At 38.6% G+C, this 22527-nt stretch overlaps 2 protein-coding genes across 7 annotated transcripts in view; both read left to right on the top strand.

The window, feature by feature from the left end:
• Positions 1-812: 812 nt before the first annotated feature.
• ak4 (adenylate kinase 4) lies at positions 813-12299 on the top strand. The gene is made up of 5 exons (XM_086089384.1): positions 813-1319; positions 1895-2014; positions 5511-5683; positions 8039-8157; positions 8848-12299. The coding sequence occupies exons 1-5, from the start codon at positions 1178-1180 to the stop codon at positions 8972-8974; spliced, it is 681 nt and encodes a 226-aa protein (XP_085945510.1). The 5' UTR covers positions 813-1177; the 3' UTR covers positions 8975-12299.
• A 1636-nt stretch (positions 12300-13935) lies between these two features.
• dnajc6 (DnaJ (Hsp40) homolog, subfamily C, member 6) overlaps positions 13936-22527 on the top strand; it is a 39476-nt gene continuing 30884 nt past the window's right edge. For 2 of the 6 annotated variants that reach the window (XR_015096457.1, XM_086088823.1), the window contains exon 1: positions 21061-21535. Coding sequence is in view for 5 of the 6 variants with exons in the window: in XM_086088823.1 (XP_085944949.1) it covers positions 21328-21535 (208 nt within the window). In the remaining variant the exon portion in view is untranslated. Of the gene's footprint in view, positions 14234-21058; positions 21536-22527 lie in introns of those variants that run through there. The other 4 variants (XM_086088826.1, XM_086088824.1, XM_086088827.1 and 1 more) reach the window with 3 other exon arrangements.

The following is a 22527-nucleotide window of genomic DNA, read 5'->3' on the forward strand; positions in this document are numbered from 1 at the left end:
AATAAATGTTTGTGTTTTGTAAAGACATTTTCTGTTTGTTTTGTTAAATAATTGGGTAAAATGCCGTTTATTGGCAAGTGGCGGTTTGAGTTTGTCTTCCAGTTCTCATGCTGTCTGGTGAAAAAAGGCTTTATGTGCCTCTGATGCTCAAGAGAAGCTTGTTATGCTGAAACTGACCTGCAAAAGTGCCATTCAAATAACGCTCGAGTAGACTACTTGTGTATGAGCAAAGCACCAATATCACTGCTGGTTTTATGTTCAAGTGGAACAATAGTTTTATGTTACACATACATCTGGCTACAGTTTATTACATTCAGCATGAGCCGCCAATATACTACCTTCACCAAAATATGCATACGCTGTAAGTTTTTGTACTCATAACCTTGGCTACGCAGAATCACACTCTAAACTTTATTTATTTGTTTTTTAACCCCATGGTGATATTACTCTTGGCAATGGACAAACTGAGAAGTTAATTAACTGGTTCTAAAACGATACAGTGTTATATAAATTAAACACAACAGCACGTTCAAACTGATATCCACTGCATTTTTTTCTTAATTCAAGTGTATGCCATTGAGTAGGCTTTGCACATGATACAGATACAGATGCACATTGTATTTCTTATTGTGCGTTGTAGAGAGTTTGTAGCATAGCCTAAATGATTTTTCAAAGTGTAGTAGTAGAATTATTGGGAGAGCTTGCCATCACAGAAAAAACTACAGATACCACATTGCCCTGCGACATGCGTAACTGTGAATCATTCGTCCGCATTTTTCCTGGATGATGTGCGCAGTAAAATGGGGCGTTGTTGAGGCTCTCGCTTCCATTCGTGTATGAACTATTTTTTAAAGACATAGGCTACCGTAATGTAGGCAAGAGAAGACCTTTAAAAAAAAGGAGGAAACAGGGTTTTGGGCTTGGAGTACTGTATTCACGGAAATGGGCACCAAGTGAAGGCTTTGCGCACAGGTTCGAACACTTCCGAGATAAACAGGAATTTATTTTGCCATCCAAACGTTTGAGCTGGGGGGTTACCGCTCATTCGTGGAACTTGCTGGGAGTAGCTATCCCTTTTTAACGAGTAATTTTCTTGCAAAAAGCAAACGCGAGAAGTAAGTCGCATTACACTCCGTGCAAACGGGAGCAGACTTTTATTTGGATTCCGAGGGAAGACATGGCCAAGTTGTTCCGCGCAGCTATCATGGGTCCTCCGGGATCAGGTAAAGGAACCATATCAGAGAGGATTGCGCAAAGCTTCGGCCTGCAGTATTTATCCAGTGGTCACTTTTTACGTGAGAGCATAGCAGCTAAAACAGGTAAGAAGATAAACTTCATCATCATTGTCTCCTAGCCCTCCACGAACACGAATGTTTTTTTGTTTGAAAAATAACTAAATATATTATTTATTTATTTTACAAACACGTGATGCATACTTTATGTCCTGTTTATGACAGCAGATCAAGCTAACTATTCCAATTCTGTAGGCGAATGCTTTTAAAGTCTTCGAATGCATTTTGGAATAATTAAACGTGTTTTTTTTGGACATTACCACATTTTTTTTCACTCCACAGTGTGAAGGCAACCGAGCATACAACTTTAAATGCATCTCTTTATAAGCTATCCATTAGGACAGGAAGCAATTAGATGTCGTGCGTCCATACACTTATGTTACCACTTCCCAATTCTGGCTCAAAATCACATTGAAGGCAGCTTGTTGTTGCCCATGTTACATAACAGATTTTTGACAGTCCCAGTTAGGAATTGCTGGAGTTTACCACCTCATTGCCTGTGCCATCTTAATATAAGCAACAGAATGAATACTAATTTGAATTTCAGATGATGTACTCTTAAATCCATAAATGAAGTATGTTATCTGTCTGTTGTAAACCAGAGGCAGGAGTGGAAGTAAAGACGTATGTGGAGAGAGGCATGCTGGTGCCTGATCATGTGATGACCAGGCTGATGATGCCCAGACTGGAACGCCTAAATTGCCACAGCTGGCTTTTAGATGGTAAGAAAATATTCCATATATTAGTTATTTGTGTGCTGATACTTGATATGTCATGTAATACTTACACAATGTCTTATCCATAATAAATGCTGGAAATGGGAATGGCCAACATTCCTTTATGGTGATTGGCTAACTTGTTTCCACCCCCATTATCTCAGATGACTCCTTTGGGGAGCAGTTCGGGGTATGTCTCGCTCCAGGGGAGTTGGGGCCGGGCGACAATCTTAACCACTTGGCCATGGATGCCCCTTTTATTTCAGTGGAGCTGTCCTGAAAGCACAACAGGTCACTGTGTTTTTCCAAGTTAAATATTATCTAGTATCTTTAATAGTGGACAAACATTGCTGAACACAACTGCTTGGTGAGTCACAGGATTAAACTTGGAAGTAGGATCAGTAATCAATCAGTAAACAACATAGCTTTTTGAGGCTGGCCAGAAAAATAGAGGAGTTACAGGGCACGGTTAGGCAATGCATTTGTAATGTTTTGAAGTACATATACAGTACGCTTCGCTCGTAGTTAAAGTACCATACAGCTCAAGAAAACTACATGGAAGCATGTTTACCTTTTCAAGAAATGTCAGATAATCCCTCTTCCTGCCTTTGTCTGTTACTCACTGTTAATCTTCGATAGGATATTGGAGTCACCTGTTCACTCATTTACCACGACTGAACACATGATTTTTTTCCCTAAAAAAAAAAGCATGCATGCCAAAAAATTATAAAGAAGACCTTTTCAGAAAATTAACTTCAAGATGCATTTTTTCATCTGATGTGCAATGCGCATGTAAGATGGGCAATCGTGTTTAATTAAAGGGGGAGTTTTCAACTTTCAAAAGATGCACTTTTTGTCATGTCTCAAAACGCTCTAGGACCTGCCAGTAGAATATTATTAAAATGATCTTGTTAAAATATGTTTCTCTTTGGCCACATCTAATGTCTCTGCTTTCATTTTAATTATTAGTCCCAAAACACAACCAAAAACAGAAACCAAACATGACATATGCTGTAGCTGTGCGGGCGCACCCAAGAAGCTTCAGTTTACAACATCAAGCTGGTAACATTTATCAGAGACGCAAGTGTGGGATAAAGGGAGGACTGAAGCGAGGCTACATTGAAATCTTGCTAGCTGTTGTGAACGGGTGAATAGCTTTTCCGAATTTAAAACCCAGACACTACAATTTCGCAGAAAATCAAATATACAAGAAATTCTCACCAGGAACTATTTATAACAAATTTAATCACTAGCCAATCTCTTGATTGTTGGTTGTATTATTAATTTCGCAAATGCTTAATGCTATCTTGATTGACAGTTCAACAGCACTAAACAAGTCAAGGCGCTCACCATTATCCAAGCCATTTTGCTCGATATCCTTGTTGTGGCAATGTAGTTAGCCCTGGAACAATTGGTTTACTCTGCCCCTACAACTTGAGTTGACAATCGGCTGTTCTTATATTGGTATGTCAAATAAATTATAAAATGTTTCTACGTACTAATCCTTGCTGTTTGGTGCATAATGAGTATTTCTATGGATATTTGAGATGTCCAACTGTGTGAGTGGTAATTGAACGCACCTCGAATCTACTGCCAAACGCAAGTACAGTACTTGCTTTCTTTTGTTTCTCCATGCAGCTATCGATCAATGAATGCAAGCACTTTTATTTATTTATATTTTATTTTTTGCAAAACCTTGTTCATAAAACTGATATACATACCCTGTGGTCCCAAAACTGAAAATGCACTGCCAGAAATGCTCAGCTTATGTTTGGCCTGACTCCATTTCCCATGATTAATAGAAAACGGAAGTAGGAAGTAGTTCTGTATGATGCAAACGTGAATGTGAACGCAAATAAATAGGAAGGAACTTAAATTAACAGTTAAATTCCTTTTTAATTGGTTTATTGCATTGGTGTCCAAACTCGGTCCTCAATGGCCGGAGTCCAGCTGGTTTTGGGTGTTCCTCTTCTCCAACACACTTGAAGCGCATCAGCAAGCTCTGCATGAGCCTGAGAACAATCCTGTTTATTGGAACAGGTGCGTTGGAGCAGGGAAACATCCAAAACCTGCAGGACTCCGGCCTTCGAGGACCGAATTTGGACATCATTGGTTTATTGTATGAATAGCTATTCCAACTGTGTAATTGACATACACATAGCCCAAACAATTTGCTTACTGACTGGACTAAAAACAAAAAAACAAACAAAAAACAGACGACAGGATGGGACCTGCATAAAAGTGCGACAAAACAATGAGGCTGGCGAAATCCGCCGAGACTCGAGACACAAGGCTCAAAGGTCTCAGTTAAGTCATGACATGTGTTCACCATATGCATTGTGAACTTCCCTAACCCGAACACACGTTTTTGTAATATGTAAGAAACTGCCTGAGGAAAATCAACGCAAGCAACGGGAGAACATGTAAACTCCACAGAGTCCACAGAGTCCACACTAAAAGCTAGTTGAGATTCAAGCCTACAAACTTTGACCGTCAGGCAAACATGTCTAATATTTTGGTTGCATAAATATTGTATTGTGTTAATGCTTGCAGCACTTTTTAGTGTGTGTGCGTTTTCTCTCCCGTTTTCTCCCACATCTCAAAAATATCAATTTTCAGTTAATCAGACTCTAAATTGCTCTTAGGTGTGAATGTACAAATTATGTGTGAAATTGTGAATGGTTGTTTGTCTACATTTATCCAGCGATTTACTGGTGACCAGTAATTTTAATTTCGTCAACGAAAACTAAACAAAAATAATTTCGTCAACACACATTTTTCACCGGAATAAAACTAAACTGGACTACAAAAAAACCCCATCATTAATAAACAATAACTGAGACTAAATCAGTATGTATTTTCATCGACTAATGAAAACGAGAAGAAAATGTACTTCTCTTAATAAAGATTGGACTTAAATCTGTGGACTAGTCAGGTCAAAGTCAGTTGGGATAGGCTTCAGTTATACACTACCTAAGACTTGGTAACAGAAATTGGATGCCCGGATGTGTTTATACTTATAACAGCTCTCTACCAAAGTGTACATTTACTGCACCGTTGCTGTATCCAATTTCATCACTTTGATATTTCAAATTCAAATTCAATGAAGTTCTGGAGGTCGCAATTGGTCAACACTCCCATATAGGTCTTGTGTGAACAATAATCATCTTGTAATCAGTTTTTTACTGGTGCTGTGTTATGTGAAGTAATCTTGTAGTGGGAAGTGGGAACAACCTGGACAGATCAACAGCCAATCCAAAGGTAGGACACAAAGAGACGGGTCATTTAAACAAACATGTTTTGGACTGTGGGAGTACGCTGGAAAACCCTGAGAAAGTCCATGCAAATTACAGGGAGAAATAGGGATGCATGTTTTAGATGTTTCCCTCCAACACACCTGATTATGATCAGGATAATCATCTGGCTTTTGAAATTTTTTAACAGCATGTTTAGTGGTGTCTCATTATTACACACAACTTTCTCACTACTTGTTTCTCTCCAGGTTTTCCACGGACACTTGCACAGGCCCAGTCCCTGAACAGTTTGTACCAGCTCGACTTGGTGATCAGTCTCAACATCCCTTATGAGACTCTTAAAGACAGACTGAGTGACCGCTTGATCCACCCTGGCAGCGGTCGAGTTTACAACATGGGCTTCAATCCACCCCGAGTGCAGGTCTGAAAAGCTAAACCTTGTGATGTGACCAAATTATTGCTTTATAATTCAGTCTCATGTTCTTGGAAAGTGTGAGAGCAGATTTCCCTCTCACAATTCTTGTTAGTTTCCCGCATTACATCATTTGCTTTTACCGTACACATTCAATTTTGACTGTCAACATGTTGTGTCATACACACACAGGTACATATGAACCAAAAAAGTACATCCTATTTAAAGGGGACATATTATGGAAAATGTGCTTTTCAATGTTTGTGTACAAATATTTGGGTCTCTGCTGGAGTACCTTTGTACTTGGCTTGTTTGATACACTTTTACGCTCTGTGTCCGAAGCAACAATATTATATTTACGATACAGTGGATATAAATGGTAAATGGACTGCACTTACAAAGCGCTTTATCTACAAAGTACATAATATGGTTCCCAAGCGCTTTACAAAACCTCACATTCACACACAATCATACACTAAATGGAGGCTGTAGCCATGTACGGCGCTGCCAGGCCCACTCACACACTTTATGGTTCAGTGTCTTGCTCAAGGATACTTCGACATGGCCACAATGGTTGAGTTGAGGATCAAACCCACAACAATATAAAAACTCTACACACCCCTGACCAATAATTGTATTGGTCTAATTATTTTTATTTAACAAAAACCTTGTGTTTAAACAGGGGTGTGTAGACTTTTCTATCCACAGCAAACAGAGGTGGGTAGTAATGCACTACATTTACTCTGTTACATTTGCTTCAGTAATTTCTTTTAAATTTTACCAGCCCAGCGGCCTAGTGGTAGAGTGTCCGCCTTGAGACTGGGAGGTCGTGGGTTCAATCCCCGGCCGGGTCGTACCAAAGACTATTAAAATGGGACCCATTTGCCTCCCTGCTTGACACTCAGCATTAAGGGTTGGATTTGGGGTGTTAGATCACCAAATGATTCCCGAGCGCGGTTCCTGCTGCTGCTCACCGCTCTCTCAGGGGATGGGTCAAATGCGGAGAAAGAATTTTGCCCCACTTACGTGCGTGTGACAATCAATGGTACTTTAACTTTTTGGGTTAATTGTACTTGTCAAAGTAGTTCTAATGCAACAAAAGTTTTACTTTTAATTGAGTATTTTTGTTAAGAGAAATTGTACTTTTGCTCTGTTGCATTAAACAACATTCTGTTCGCTACATTATTTTTTTTTATAAATCTATTATGTTTTCATTTGTCAGAGAGACTTCCGCCTTGGGCGCTGTCACATGACTCGATTTGGAACGATTTGTGACGTTGGACTCAATTTTGACCAATCAAATGGAGCTAGGAAGTCACACGACTTGCATAAAAAGTCTCAGCGCCCTTGCACAAAAACACATTTTTCAGTGACTAATTTTCATGCAACCTGGTAAAAGCAACAGAAAATAACAGCTAATAGCTATATAATCTCTGTCTGGTGAGCCTATTGTGCTATTTTCTGAGTGTAAACTAAGTTAATTTAAGATAATTGTTTTGTGGAAGAATTTGCCTTATTGTTTTTTGCTGTAAATTTAAAATGACATCAAAGTTGCTCAGGGATTAGGTAACGACTAATCATGGCTCACCTGTTTTCTGGAACTGGTTGGTTTACCTTTCAATTGAGAAGCATTTCTCAATTACAATGCCGAAATGGCCAAGTAAGTATTTGGTAGAATACTTAAACTAAAGTAACTGTACTGTTACTTGAGTAGAATTTGTGGCTACTGTACCCACCTCTGACTGTACATTATGCATAATGTTTCCTTTAAGTACATATTGTTCACTCTTAGATGAATGTGTGTAGAATAGGCAGATATTTTAATTAATGCAATTCAAAAAGGCTTCAATCAAGCAAACTTGATGCCAATTCCATTGAATGGTCACTGTGCCTTCCTGTAACATGAAAATATTTGCTTCCGTCCTGGTGCACCGTCGACATTTGGCCCAACAGAGGAGTTTTCATGAGTTACCACAGGAAAATGAGTCATGGTCATAATATTGTTGTGCAACATTGTCATGCAGCAAAAGAGAGAACACCATGTGACACAAGAGGCGCCTCAGTTTTATGTAGTTTTTATTGATTCTGTGGAAATAACGAGCAGAAAATGTAGGATACATTTAAACGTTATCGTCTGTCTGAAGTTTGTTTTATCTTTTTCAATTTGCCATTCATCCAAGGTTCAAGTATAACTTTGTGTGTGTTTAAAAAAAAAATACATTTAGGCATGTACGCATATGCCTATATCTGTCTCCCTTGAAGCTTATTTTTCTCCAAATATTTGGGATTATTTGTGCATTTTTTATGTTCTGGCCCATTTGGTATGTTGAGTTATTTCTCTGTTTACTGTGTGATGATACAAAGGGCAAAGATGACATTACCGGGGAGCCACTGATTCAGCATGATGACGACAAACCAGAAGCTTTGATGGCCAGACTGAGACATTACAAAGATGTAGCGAAGCCCGTCATAGACTTATACAAGTTAGTAAATTCTTGGTTTTCTTTTAGTTTACTAATACAAGCACAGCTGTGGGTTTTTTTTATCATTTGATTGTGTGGTAGGATGCAACTAAAGCCTTTAACTCATTCACTGCCATTGATGGCTATAAACGTCAAAAATTCATTTGAACTATTTCTATGAGTTTAACATTTGTTTCCCACTTTTGTTAACAAGAGTATGAAAACCTAGATTTTTTAAATTGTATTAGAACAGATATAAAATGTGTGATTAATCGTGAGTCAACTAATGAAGTCATGCGATTAATTACAATAAAAAATTGTAATTGCCTGGCGCCCCTCATTTTTAATAATCTTAAAAAAAAGAAGAAGATTATTAAAAAAAAAAGTGTTTGTTTTTTGGTTTAAAATAAAAGATTATTAAAAATTAGGGGCATCAGGCGATTAAAATTTGTAATCGTAATTAAACGCATGACTTCACTAGTCAACTAGTTTAATCACAGATTTTATAACTGTTCTAAATGAACAAAACAAAAAATCTAGGTTTTCATACTCTTGTTAACAAAAATGGAAAAAAATGTTAAACTAATCAATATAGTTAAAATGAATTTTTAAAAGTCTATAGCTGTCAATGGCAGTGAATGAGTTAATGACGTTTTACAAAAATGGTACATACTTGTAACTTGTAACTTGTTCTCTTACCTCTTCACTCAGGTCACAAGGAATCCTGCACTCATTTTCTGGAACAGAAACAGATCGGATTTGGCCTTACATCAACTCTCTCCTCAGCACCAAGATGCACACACAGCCATTGGATACCCATCAAAGCCAGGTGCCCTGACTTTGCGGGGAGAGAAGACCTCAAAAACATAAAGAAGAAGGTAGAACGTGGAGTGATCGTCTCCAACGCTGGACCGTTTGTCTTAGTGGATTTGAGAAAAGCCAGGATTCAATGTTTTCCCCCCAATGTCATTTGAGTTTTTAATTTTTTTTATTTGAGGTGTGTGTGTGTGTTAGCAGTAATTTTACAAAATGGTATGGAGTGAATAGTTAACCGGATAGCAGCTGTTCTATACAACCTCTGATTTTTACTTGCAACGTACATAGAATCTAAATTGGAGCGCCATGCAAGAAATGGCTAATAACAGAGCAGCAGGTTAGAAGAAAGAAAAAGCAAACGGAAGGAATATGTCAACTCGAAAGGAAAGATTTCCTTTGCAGCAGACGGTATCGCCGCCACAAACTATGCAATATATTCAGACAGTCAGACTGTTTTAACTTGAGTTTCATTTCTTATCAATTATGTAGAGGTAAGGGAAATCATTCCATGCAAGTTTAAATCAAAAGTGAACTAATTCAATCCAGGATATACTAATGTGGCACTGTATTATTACCTCAAGAATCTCACATCAGGTTTCATTCAAAATACATAAAGCATTTTCTAAAGCATGCTGTAATAATCCCGGAAAATTTTAAGAAAATGGCCAAGAAGGTCTGCTATAGAGAGCTGACAAACACCGTGGAAGGACAGGACAAACAAGGACCCAACATATGCATGTATGCATTGCATTTAAATACAGTGGAAACTTTAAGGCCGAACACTAATCCACCGATTATTTACTTTTTCAAAACCATTTGTTCCATTAGAAATCCAATTGAAATATTTCATTCCAGAGCCAGACTGGTAATGTCACTATCATTTAACAAGTTGTATCGTCAAAGGAAGTGGCGGGAGGTGGCTTGCTGATGGCAGTCCATGTTATTCTCAAATTGTCTTACATATGTGGAAATTATTTTTACCACTGTTCAGTACAATTTAAAAAGAGTAAATTATATACTCTCCATGATCATGATTATGTGAGAACAGTGTTGATGAACATGCAGAGGGATAATTATTGTGACTGGAAGCTAAATTTCTTCTCCCACCCCAGCTGATTTATGTGGTATATAAAGTATTCCTTTATTATTTTAATGATTTCTTGTTTAGCCAATTTGTACACAGCAGCTTAGACAAAGACACGCGTAGCAACATACTGTATTCCCTTTCCTGTTTAATGGTTTACTTCACACATACTCACGCATGCACGCACACACGCACACACACACCCCCACACACACACGCACACACACACACACACACTTCCTCTCTGTACTCTTCTGGGGTGGCAACAAAAAAAAAGTCTAGGATTCGAAAACACACGTGTAGAGTTTATTCAGCTTTTAGCCACTCACCAAGATGAAGACTTATGCCCCATATCTAATTTTATGGAAGATGCTGTTTCAACCTAAGATATTATGCAATTTTGTACCTGAAAAGTATTGGCAGGTTTTTCTTTTTGACATTCGAATTTGGAGTTTCCACTGTATAGCAAAAGGTCCGTGTTTTGAATTAGAACTTATTATTGGGATGATCTCTAAATTTGCTGTATATGCTCTGTAATGCAAACTAGGCAGCTGTTATGTAACTGCTCTGGAGAACCAGTTACTGAGTTACTTGTTACTCTTCTGCTCGATTATCGCAATGTTTAAAGGTGTATTTATCTGTTGAAATTAATAACATAAACAGGACATACTTCCATTTGTTTGTGCTGCAAACCCATTCCAAAAATGTCTGAATCAAACTCTACAGTGCCCCTTGTGGCTTGGATGAGGACCTTAACACATGATAAGAGTCCTTTGATTGCGGTTTGCATTTGTTCATTCATGTAACATGTAAATACCGCCACTCTGCTTTTCATGTTCAAATAATCACACTTGCTCAGCGTTCAAATATCTTGGTTCCACACCTGTGACAAGTTACAGCAGAATTTATGACATTGTACACTACTGCCTAATAGATGGTCCAGCCTAAAATCTGCTTCTCTGCCTGTTGCCTTATGTAGAGATATATCATTTCACATTGAATTGGGGTCTGAATCGTGAGCAGGGTACACACATACCGATTTTTCAACATCTTAATCTATTTTTAAAATGTGAGAAATGTCACACATAAGGAAAAAATAGTTGAGCGTTTTTGTTTATGTCTCTCAAAAGTGTCTGGTGTACTCGGGATGACAAATACACTACATCAGACTTCTTTACAACAATATCTGGATCATTAATTACGGGTCTTCTTCCCCACACCAGATGTCTGTCGTAGTAGTCCGGAGGCAAAAGAAGAAAAAAACAGTACAGAAGAAGCTAGGCTAATTGTTAGCTTGTCTGATTGCCAACTCTTCTCCTTGTCATTTTTTTATTTTATTGTGATGAATGATTTGGAAGACCCGTTGTGTAAACACCCAACACCACCAGTTGCTCCTCTACAGTATTTGTGTCTGGTAACAAACAGCATGTGCTTGACATCTCTTCCTAATTGCTAGCATTCTGTTACAAATCACATAAGAGTCAGTGTCACGGGCCAAACTGTGTTAACCACACACTTAAGGATGTGAGATTGTAAGATATAAAACGTGTTCAATGTTTACGATGTAAATATTGAACAGGTTCAACGTTTATGATTGTTAGCATCGACCGTTTTGTGGGCAAATAGGAGGAAAAATCACTATGCACACAGTGCGGCACAATTGCTTAGGATAATCTGCCACTGTCACAGAAATCGGAGAGTCGGGCCTTTACTGACTTTGAACGGATGAAAGGAAAAAAAATTGGCATAATTGGTAGTATGTGTGTACTCCGCTTTACGTGACAATGTATGTATTTGTTTTGAGATTTTTAATATAGTTACTTGTAGTTAGAAGTACTTCCAGTATGAGATGTACATTTTTGTTTTTACAGAGTTTAAAATTGTAAAATTAAACTTGTTCATTTTTATACTGAAAGGACAATGAGACAATGCGGTTTTATAGTTACTAGTGACTCGGCTGATGAGTGGGTAAGAATGCTTTTTTTCCTCTTTTATTTTCAAAAACAATGGGAAAATATGTCTATGCAAAATGTCATAAGATTTGTTAGAAGTGTAAGTTTCATGTGGCCACACCTGAGCTGCATGTGGTTAGGCAGCTTTGTATGGACAGAAAGCTGAATGGGTGTGGTGTAAATATTTTCAGGTGATCATGATTACACCACAGGGCTTTTGTGTACAACATTTATTTTCATGTCACTATATTAATACCAATTCTGCTCAATACTGTTACATTCCAAATGCAATAAAAACAGTGTTCTGGTTATTCTCTGTCTTAATGTGATTAACCTCATCCGTTATAGTTGAACAAGATTTTATAAGGCACATTTAAATAAGCCCTTATTTAGGTAGTGTGAAATTTCACATGTACAAAAAAAAAGCCTATTGAAATCTTTAGGTAGCTTGAGCAGGAAGTCAACCTTTTGAAAAAATGTACAATAAGAGCACCACTAGCCTAAACATGGTATACTGATTAATATTGCATTTGTGGAATATAAGTTAAGTAGCAAAATCCTCCCGTTTTCAGCCATATCGGGACGGTCTTTTTGCCGCTTGCTGTCCCCTGAAAATAACATAACAGTTGCTCAGGACCAATCACGACTCACCAGTTTTCTGAAGCTGAGCCGTGATTGGTCCCAAGCAACTGTGATGTAATTTTCAGTCAACAAACAGCAAGTAGCAAAATGGCCGCCCCCTGAGATGGATAACAACAGGTGGTATTTGCTGCATAAGTCGTATCACAATACTAATCAGTATCATAGCGGGGGCACATATGACATATGGTCAAGAAAATGTTGGGGTTGACTTCCTATTTAAAAAGAGATGTTCAGATACTCCAGAGGCACAATCAAATGTATATTTGCTAGCTGGTAGCTTGTAGGCGTACACAGTAGTTTAGTGTGTACAGTTTAGTAGGCTATATAGCCTCGGGTCACACACCCTTTTGAAACTTTGAGCTATTTCTTGAATACCAAAACCCGCCAAGGGATTCCACCAGTTTCACATTTGCTCAAATTACCAAATATGTTATGTGAGGACATTGCTCATGTGAGAATTCAATAGATTTCTCACAATACAAGGTGGGAAAAATCAATCAATAAGCAACCCTTTGTTTCTATGAATCTCTGTACATTTTCTAATGATCATTTTTACAACATTCCTAGGAAATAACAATGTCTCATTGCTGGTGAGCTATTTTTAGAACAAGCCCAATGGCCAATCATATTGTTTTGTATTTTCATGGTAAAAAAGATTGCTGTTTATGTCGATGTATTATTTACCAGTGTAGAGTCTGTAATTGAGGGCAGCGCACTATATAGTAACAAGCACGTCTGACTCATAGAAGTTTGAATCTGGGCTCTGGGCTTCCTGTATGTCTGTACTTACAGTATGTGGGGTTTCTCCTGGCATATCGACTTCCTGCCACGCTTCAAAAACATGCATGTTAGGTTCATTGAAGACTGAATTATTGATTCTCAACTGGTGGGTCATGACCCAAAAGTGGGTGATAGACAGAGGTGGGCAGAATTCATAAAGTTACTCCAGTAAGCGTAAATTAGTGAAAGAAAAAACAACTTCTGAAGTATAAAACAAGCACAATGAAAAGGAGATGGATGGCTGAATGGAGTCGGCAACTCATTGGCTTTCCTAATGGGGTAATTTCCCCTATTAAAAATGACAGCAAATGTGTGGTGAAATTGACTTCCTTTCTGTCTTCTAAAATTATTCATGCAGATATATTTGATGCAGTCTTTACACCTTATGTCATTTTGACATTTGCTTGTACTGTAATAGTTTTCTTAAATTAGATCCACTGAGACACATTAACACGTCAAAACTCCAGTCCAGGTTTTACCAGGTCGCTCCAGTGATGGCAGTGCAGACTGTATGCACTGAGCGGCGCAGTTTTGCGGATTCATGTAGCGTGTGGCGTGTGTTAACACAGATTCCGGCCACATCTTCTAAAGATTTACCACAAGCTCGGATGCTGCGCGGTTCGCATACACCAGGATGCGATCACATCGCGTTGCCGGTGCAAACCCATATTTTGTAGCCACTAGGACAATAAACGCTTTGACCTTTGACTTGCAGCTGATGGCAATACAAAGGTCGCTGACTGATAGCAAGAAGCTTTGAAGCGCATCTTTACGGCTCGATAGGACTGCGCTCACGGGAAAATGCCCGAATCCATTCTGAAAGGTAAAGTCATATTGCTTGCATTTTATTCCTGCATGTTTTATCAGGCAAGAATGGGTAGGTGTGCTTGAATAGTCATTCTGTAACCGGACAGACGAGAAAGCCGATGCTATTTTTATTACGTAACGCATAGAGTAACAAGCACGTCAACGTCAGTCCGCGGGGAATACAGTGCACGTATCCTCTTGTTTTTATTTTTATTTGTAACCCACGAGCTCTTGTGTTGCCACAAATCGAGAGCTCGTACATCGCGAGGGGATTAATTTGCTGTACCTATACGCTACGCTGTACCGTGCAAATGATGCATTTTGTGTGAATGCCGCCATTGCTTTACTCACTTCATATTTGTCAATCACCTGATCATCTCCGGTTTAGCTCAACACGTCAGTTTTTTATGTAAATAACCCCAGAATTCAAAATGCAATGCGCTCGAGAGTAGCGTGTGTTCAAAGTGACGTCACTACAGTTACGTCACGTGAGCGGCTTATGTTACAGAGCTTACTGAGCAGCCTCCTATCCAACAGAAAGCCATCGTCCATAAACATTCTGAAGCAGTGGTTCTCAAACTTTTAACGCCAGGTATAGGACCACCATCATGACCAACATTAAAATAAAGTAGCACGTAGGCTTAAGTGCATATAAAAAACGATACGTTTCCTCAATACGATATTTAATATTAAGGTAAGCCACAATAACTTCACGCAGATTTAGAATAATAACGCTGCCCTTAAACAAGAAAAAGTAAGAAAACGACGTTTAAAAAGATTAAATTTAAATGTTTAAAAAAACATAGTTACATGAAAATTATACCCTATAAATTGAATTTTTAAAGCAAACACCAAACGATTTTTAAAGAAATAATGCAAATATTGTATGGTTCTAAAAATGTGAATACGACCTAACTGTACTTATTTTTCCCTCCACGTACCAGTAGAAGGAGCTAGCCTACACATCACCTTGTCAAGTATGAAGGTTTTTTTCATTGTGGAGTTGTGGAGGACCCAAAACGCAGGGAAGAAGGAAGGCAAGACACATGGTTCGAAATAGCTAATCAATCACATTTGAGGAACAACTTTCCAATTTTGTGGAGCAATTTTTGCAGGTTAATCCCAGGGACTTGGAGCAAGGGTGTTATTAAATAATTAAAAACATGACAATGTACAAATTAAAAATTGGTATTCCTTTGTATATAATCCACAGTTTTTTTTAATGTTATTTTTATTTATTTATTTGTGCATAGAAACGAACTGTATTCTCGAAACATTTTCACACAAATAAACATTTCTGAATTGGTTATATTTTTAACAAAATGGATTCATAAAATATATATACTCTAATGTAATATTGAGACCATTTAATGTGCAGACTTCAAAAGTCAAAATCACAACTAAGGACTCTATTGTGAAAATAAACAAATTACATTACTGATATTATAAATATTTGATACTACCAGTGTATGTTACTTTTCAGCTTATACGTAGGCCACTCGATCAGGCTGACGTACGCCAAAACGTAATGCAATTCATCTCTGGCTTCCGCTTCTGTTTAGAGTCCAGGTGCTTATTAATTTTCCTACTGTTTTGCTGCTCAAAGTTGGATACACTCTGCTTTAATGCAGTTCCACCCAAACATGTTGTGAAAAGTGTAGTAGTGACTACACTAGTCAAATACCCAAACAACTAATTTAAATTACATGTCAATCTTAGGCTAGCTTGGCAATTAGCATGGCTTCTCTTGTCTTATTGTCATCCCTTCGCGATAACGATGCTTGTTGGTAAGTGTATCTTATTCATTGCCATGGAGGTGACGATGACTAATGAGGATCACTAGCTACCCAGACTAACGAGCCAAAGTTTGTTGCCAAGTAGGTGTGGCGTAAGTAGCATTGAACTTGCCTCAACCTCTGAATACACGCGTGGTGATCGACGTGAACGTGCTGTGTACGTCAACATCTGCAAAGCTACTTTGGGACCATCTCGGTGGTTAATTTGTCAGAAAAATAAAAAAATCTGTGATTTTCAGTTTTGCTTTTGATGGCCCAAATTTTTGAATTTTGAAACTGTGATGCAAAACTGCATATTATGATATTTTCAAAACTGTAAATAAGGCATGTGGAAGACCAGGGAATGACCAGGGAATCGTGACTTAGGACAACAATTAACAGAGAAAACCAGTGAACTAAATACAAACAAATAGACAAGAGGGGGACTGGCGCGGCAGTCTGGGCCACCCAGTCTGGACATGGTTGAGCGACTGGGGCTGAGCTGGTACGGGTGTCATGACTTATCAGAACAGAAATGGGAACAGAAACTCAGTCTGCATCATCCTCATCAGCCTGCCCTAATGGAGATTGGGAAACAACTACCTGTAGTTATAGTCTAAGTAAAGTCTCAAAGCAAGGTATTAAATTAAAGTCAAGCCGAGTCTTTCATTTTCATAATTTGTAGCCCGCAAGTTCCAAGTTGTCCTCTGGTTTGGACACTCACATGTCCCAAGTTATCACATACATATGTTACATAATGTTAATTTTATCCACCAGTTTTAAATTTAGTCTCAGTTTTAGTCCAGTTTCAATCATGCTTGCTCGTCATCCCATTTTTATTTAGTCCATTTTAGTCGTCTATAAATCTAGCATTTTAGTCTTTATTTTAGTCCAAGAAAACAATTTTATTTGTCTAGTTTTAGTCAATAAAAACTGTTAACGTTTTAGTTTTAGTCATTTTACCCCTGTGTATTTTTGTCAGCAGATAATGTTGAACATTTGAGATCTAAAACTATTTCACATAAAATTTACTCTCATCTTTTCTTTTTCTTTTTTCTTTTTTAATGAAAAACAACTTCACACACAATTACAGCATATTAACAAGTGGCTACTATGGCTCCATGCTATGAGCTAGTAAATTAGCCAGCATTAGTTAGCGGTCTGATTTACATTATTGTTGGAACGTTATAGCCGTTGGATTAATGTTACGTTTTAACTATAATTTTTATTTTATTTTATTTTTTTACCTTTCACCGTGAATCCACCTCCTGTCTGTCCCGTGGGTTTGTGCATGTTGCACTGCTCGCTGCAAATTTGAAAGGGTGTGTGTCACTGTGTGTCACATGACAGTGTCACAGTGACAAATTAGCAGACAAGAATTTACAAAATCCTATAATTATCGTCTCGTTTTAGTCCATGAACTAAAATGTCCATAGATTTTAGTCCGGTTTTTATTAATTGAAGTACATTTTTGTCTCGCCTTCATTAGATAACGAAAATGCATACTGATTTAGTCCCAGTTATCGTTTATTAGTTTGAGGGTTTTAGTCTAGTCTAGTATAGTTTTATTCCGGTGAAAATTGTGTGTTCACAAAATTATTTTTGTTTAGTTTTCATTTATGAAATTAACACTAATACAGACTCCTGAAAAATGTGAGGAATTAGAAAAAGTTGTATTGTAATATAAAAAGTAATAAGAAAAGAGTAATCTGTTAACTGTTAGCATAATACTTGGCAACTAGATTGTGGTTGGAAAACCAATCTTGCAATTATTGTGGTAAATGATTAGGGACACATTTTATCAAGCACTCAACACAACCAGTTGCTCCTCTATTTGTGTTCAGCAACAGTAATGTCATCGAGCTGGAAACATCACTCTTAACACACTCCACACTCAAATATATTCACTCAGGGTAGTCTTTCAGATAATCAGGCCTTTGCTTCGGCCTGATAATAACAGTAATGTGTACCCAACTTTAGACCTTTCAAAATGGTACAACTTTTGTATTGGATCTAATTAGGTTGTGATTGGTGTACCTGTATTCCATTTCACTCCTCCTGGCCACTAGAGGCGGTGCTTCAAGCTCTGGATGATCATTCTAGCACTTAGTCGACAACCTTAAATACTCAGCCATTTGGACTATTTAACAGAAAAAAAACATAAGACACAAAACTCGTTTGACATCTAAAGTGAGGATAACACTGCATGTCGTTTTTTGTTGTTAATTATATGTCTGAAAACGATAATGTTTTGTATTTATTAAATCAGTTAACTGCTACAGATAATGCAAAATTGTATTTCTACATATAACAAAAACTCAACAATAAAGACATTTGATTGAAGCGTACTTTTAAATAAAATAGTCAAGTCACTGTCTGTTTGAGTCCTCATTGTATTTGCAAGATTACATTTTATACATATAGCAGACCAAAAATGAACACCAAAACTGTCTGATTCTGTCTTACATCATGGTTTTGTCACGCATAGAGACTACAGTCAGCTGTCAACTTGACTACAGTAAAAAAAAATAATAATCTACTTCACTTTACACATTTTGACATACTGTAGTAGGGACAGATAAGGTCAGTAGGGCTTCGGAGTGTATAAGTCAAGGAAAAACGTATTTAATTTAGTTGAAGGTATGGAGAAAGGTAAACAAATGATTTCATTTTCACTGTTTGACTCACTATGGCATCAGTGGAACCACAAAATCAAAATGTCACCAATGTTTTTCATCCTCCATGATCCAGGAAGTAGCCTGTTAATGACAAGTGCAAACATGAAGTGCCACATAAAAAAAAAAAAGTTTAAAGTTCAGCCTTGGCAAAGGTGCTTTTTATTATAGCATCACATTAAAGGTGGCTCAAGTATTTTATTATTTAATAAAACACATTTTGAACATTTAATAATGCCTACATGGTTCTATAAACAATACTTTGGATCACTTGCGTAAAACTTGCATTGCACTAAGTCCTGCCCTAATGTGTAGCAGAGCAGTAATGTAGCATGTATCACGGGCAGGTTTACAGGTGCTGCTCTTCCTTGTAGATTCTACACGTTCACTTACATAGTGCCATGGTTAGAAATGAGAGGGGAAACTGTGCACCAACAATGGAGCGGTAGTTCCCTCCCTTTTGGACATTCCGTTCCCGCTGTGCTCTGTGCTTCCGTCTGCTCGAGAAAGAGTTTCCCAGGCTCATGTCCTCTTTTCAGAACCATGAAATTGTTGCCAGGGGACAAGGCAAAAGAAGGAAGCATTTCACCATTGGCCAATGCTCTGCTCTGCATGGACTCAAGGTCATGACACAAGATTTGAAATGAAATTGGATTGGAAAAATTGCAATTGAGGGCAACTTTAACATTACAATTAGCATTCAGCGTTGCTTCTTTTTTTTCTTGGTGATGCCTGACCTGACTGACTGAAATCTATTCAGGTGACCCTGAATAGTACAAGTGGCATAGAAAATGGATGGATGTACAATAATATTTGAATGTATTCAGATGTTGCCATGGGTGGGCCATAGGGGGCCGTGCACGCCCACTAAGATACTTGTGCCCCACTACTTTAGGCATGGATATGTAAAAATAAATTTTCACTTATTCTGTTAAAAAAAAACTAGTGTTGAGTTCTATATCACTAAGATTAAATGATGGCGTGATATTGTTTAATTGATGGCCACTCTACTCTGCAATGGCTTTACTGAAACTAATGTTGGGTGTGCAGGTTTACGTAACAAATATGTCATGAAGGAGGTGCCTTCACAGATCACTTCACATCCAATCCAGCTGCGACTTTGATGTATGATTTAGCACTCAAGGCGGTGTCTATATGTACTGTAAACGTTGTCTATAGTAATAATTGCAAGTGGGTGTCGCAAAGGCACAAAGTTATACAGTAAGAATGGACTGACAATGTCACTGACTCGCCATCGGGAGAAGTGAAGCCACCAGCCACTTACGTTGCCACTCGCTTAACCGGCCTAACTTGCGCGGTGTTTTCATATTATTTTCTGCCTATACAGCAGAAATATCACCATGTATGGCATAGGGTTGTACCAATATGTCTGGGTGAAGCACTGCATACAAATTTCATCGGTAAGAATTAGAGGTGCACAGATCAACATTTTCTGGCCGATCACCGATCATTAAAGCCTGACCAGCCGATCAAGATATTTGCCAATCCCAATATTTTTCCAAACCAACAGCATACATTGAACAATACCCGTGAAACAATACAAACAAGTTGTTTTAACTGCACATTAAGTGGTTTTCTCAAATAAAACTGAAAAGCCTATTAGTGTTATGGTAACAACAACAGAACTAACCTAAACCTAACCCAAACCATGACAATTAGTCATCTCACAGCAGAAGAGGACAGTTTTTCATTATTCAAATTGGCCCCGATACCGACTGATCAATCGGTACATCCCTAGTAAGAATGATATTTTAAATCTTACCATAAAACACACTGATAACAATGTTTTCAGCGAAAAACAAATGACCCAAGTTATAAAAGTGGCAACGTAAGATGGCTGCCCTCTGGCTTCAGGCTGGGCTTCAGAAAACAGGTGCGCCGTGATAGGTCGTTACCTGAGCCCCAAGCAACTGTGATGTCATTTTCAGTCGCCAGCCAGTGGCAAAATGGCTGCCCCCAGAGATAGAGAAAAATGGGTGAATTTTGCATCTTAACTCATATTAAGCTTAACTCCCAACGCAATATTACTCTGAATACTGTGTTTAGACTAATGGAGCTGCATAGTTAATATATTATTGTCAAAAACATTTTTGTGTTGACTTCGTGTAAGGGATTCAAAATACTGGACATGGAAAGGGGAACATGGGTTGCATTGGGGGGGGGGGGGGGGGCACATTGCCACATTACTTGCCTTGCCCCTGGCGCTAAACCACATACTCGGCAGCATAGTGGGCCACACGACAGTACAACACTGCGGCACTGAGCAAGAGGGAGGGAGGGAGGTCAGAGAGAGAGAGAGAGAGAGAGAGAGAGAGAGAGAGAGAGAGAGAGAGAGAGAGAGAGAGAGAGAGAGAGAGAGAGAAAGAGAGAGACAGAGACAGAGACAGAGACAGAGAGACAGAGAGAGAGACGGAAGGAGGAACGCGAGAGAGTGCACCTCCCCCAGACAGCAGTGAGCCCGCTAGTATATTCTCCTCCCGGACATGTGGTGCATGTAGCGGTAGCAGCAGTAGCATCGGCGGCTGTGGAGGAGACCGCTCGGCCACCTCGTCGTTGGGGCTCCTTCAAAATAGCTATTCAGAGCTCCTTTTTGTTTTTTTGGGAAACATTTTTTTATTTTATTTTACGTCATTTTTGTGATGAGCTTGCTTGGTGCTTACAAGAAAAAGAGCACTTACGATGGCTACGAATCTTTGCAGTTGGTCGATAGTGGCAGAGATAGCTTCAGCACCGGCAGAGGAGGCGGAGGAGGAGGCGGCGGCACACTCGGAGGCCCGGTAGCGGCTCTCCACGGACTGAAGGCCGGCCCCGGCAAAGAGGAAGACTGCAGCACCATGGACAGCTCAGGTATGTGTCCGGTCACCCTCATTATGGCGTTTGAAACAGGAAGCGTCTAGCGTAATGGCCTCAGCCACACCAAGTATAGTGTAGAAGTGACAGATGGGATGGCTGGCAGTAGTGTCAGTGCCTGACAATATCACCATGGAGTCCCTTCCTGCACTCTCATGATTTTCAGGCCTCTTATATGTTCATATTGGGTTTCAGTGTAGTATGTTCTGGTGCCGCTATCACCTCCTGCCAGGTTTAAATTATCTCACAAAAGTGAGTAAAAGCCCTCAAGACCATTCAGCAACCATTTCATGGCTTTTCACTGTATATTGACTTAGAAATTGTACAGACTATATATAGACTTTTCACCCTCACATCACACATACTTCCAGGTGGCAAAAAGCTCAAATGATGCCAATTTGCGCGACTAGTAAACAAACCCTTGCATGCCATTTGACCAAGAAACAGTGATTGTGAAATTTTGGGAAATGGTGTATATCAGTGGTCCCCTATTGGCAGAATGGTATTATGCAGCAGTAATACCGTGTGCGACTATTTTCAGGATCAACAAACCAATAATATATTGCTATAATGACAGAAATAACTACACACAACCTGCTGAATCTGACAGTGTGGAATAAATAAACTTTATTACAAAGCAACAAAGAATCAAAGGGACACTGTTATCTAACAAACATGCATGCAAGAGAGTAGCACAATAGTAACTCACTTTTTGAGAACATATATCTTAACACCACCACTTGCTCTCACATTATTTTGACCACACATTTGGAAAAACTTTTCATTTAAACCATGTGCATATATGAACGTACACATTATTTCCCAAACATGAACTTGGCAAACGTATTCAACTTAACTTCCTGAACAACTTGCCATAGATACATTGTTGTTTACAATGTGTACATAGAAGTGACCTCACTTTTTGGGTACAGACAACAATGTTTTGTGACGTCTTTTTTTTCAATCTCTTATTGCCATCTAATTTGGGC

Source organism: Leptonotus elevatus, chromosome 11 (assembly GCF_054856555.1).
Source record: "Leptonotus elevatus isolate MCC_2025b chromosome 11, RoL_Lele_1.0, whole genome shotgun sequence".
In the NCBI taxonomy this organism is placed as follows: domain Eukaryota; kingdom Metazoa; phylum Chordata; class Actinopteri; order Syngnathiformes; family Syngnathidae; genus Leptonotus; species Leptonotus elevatus.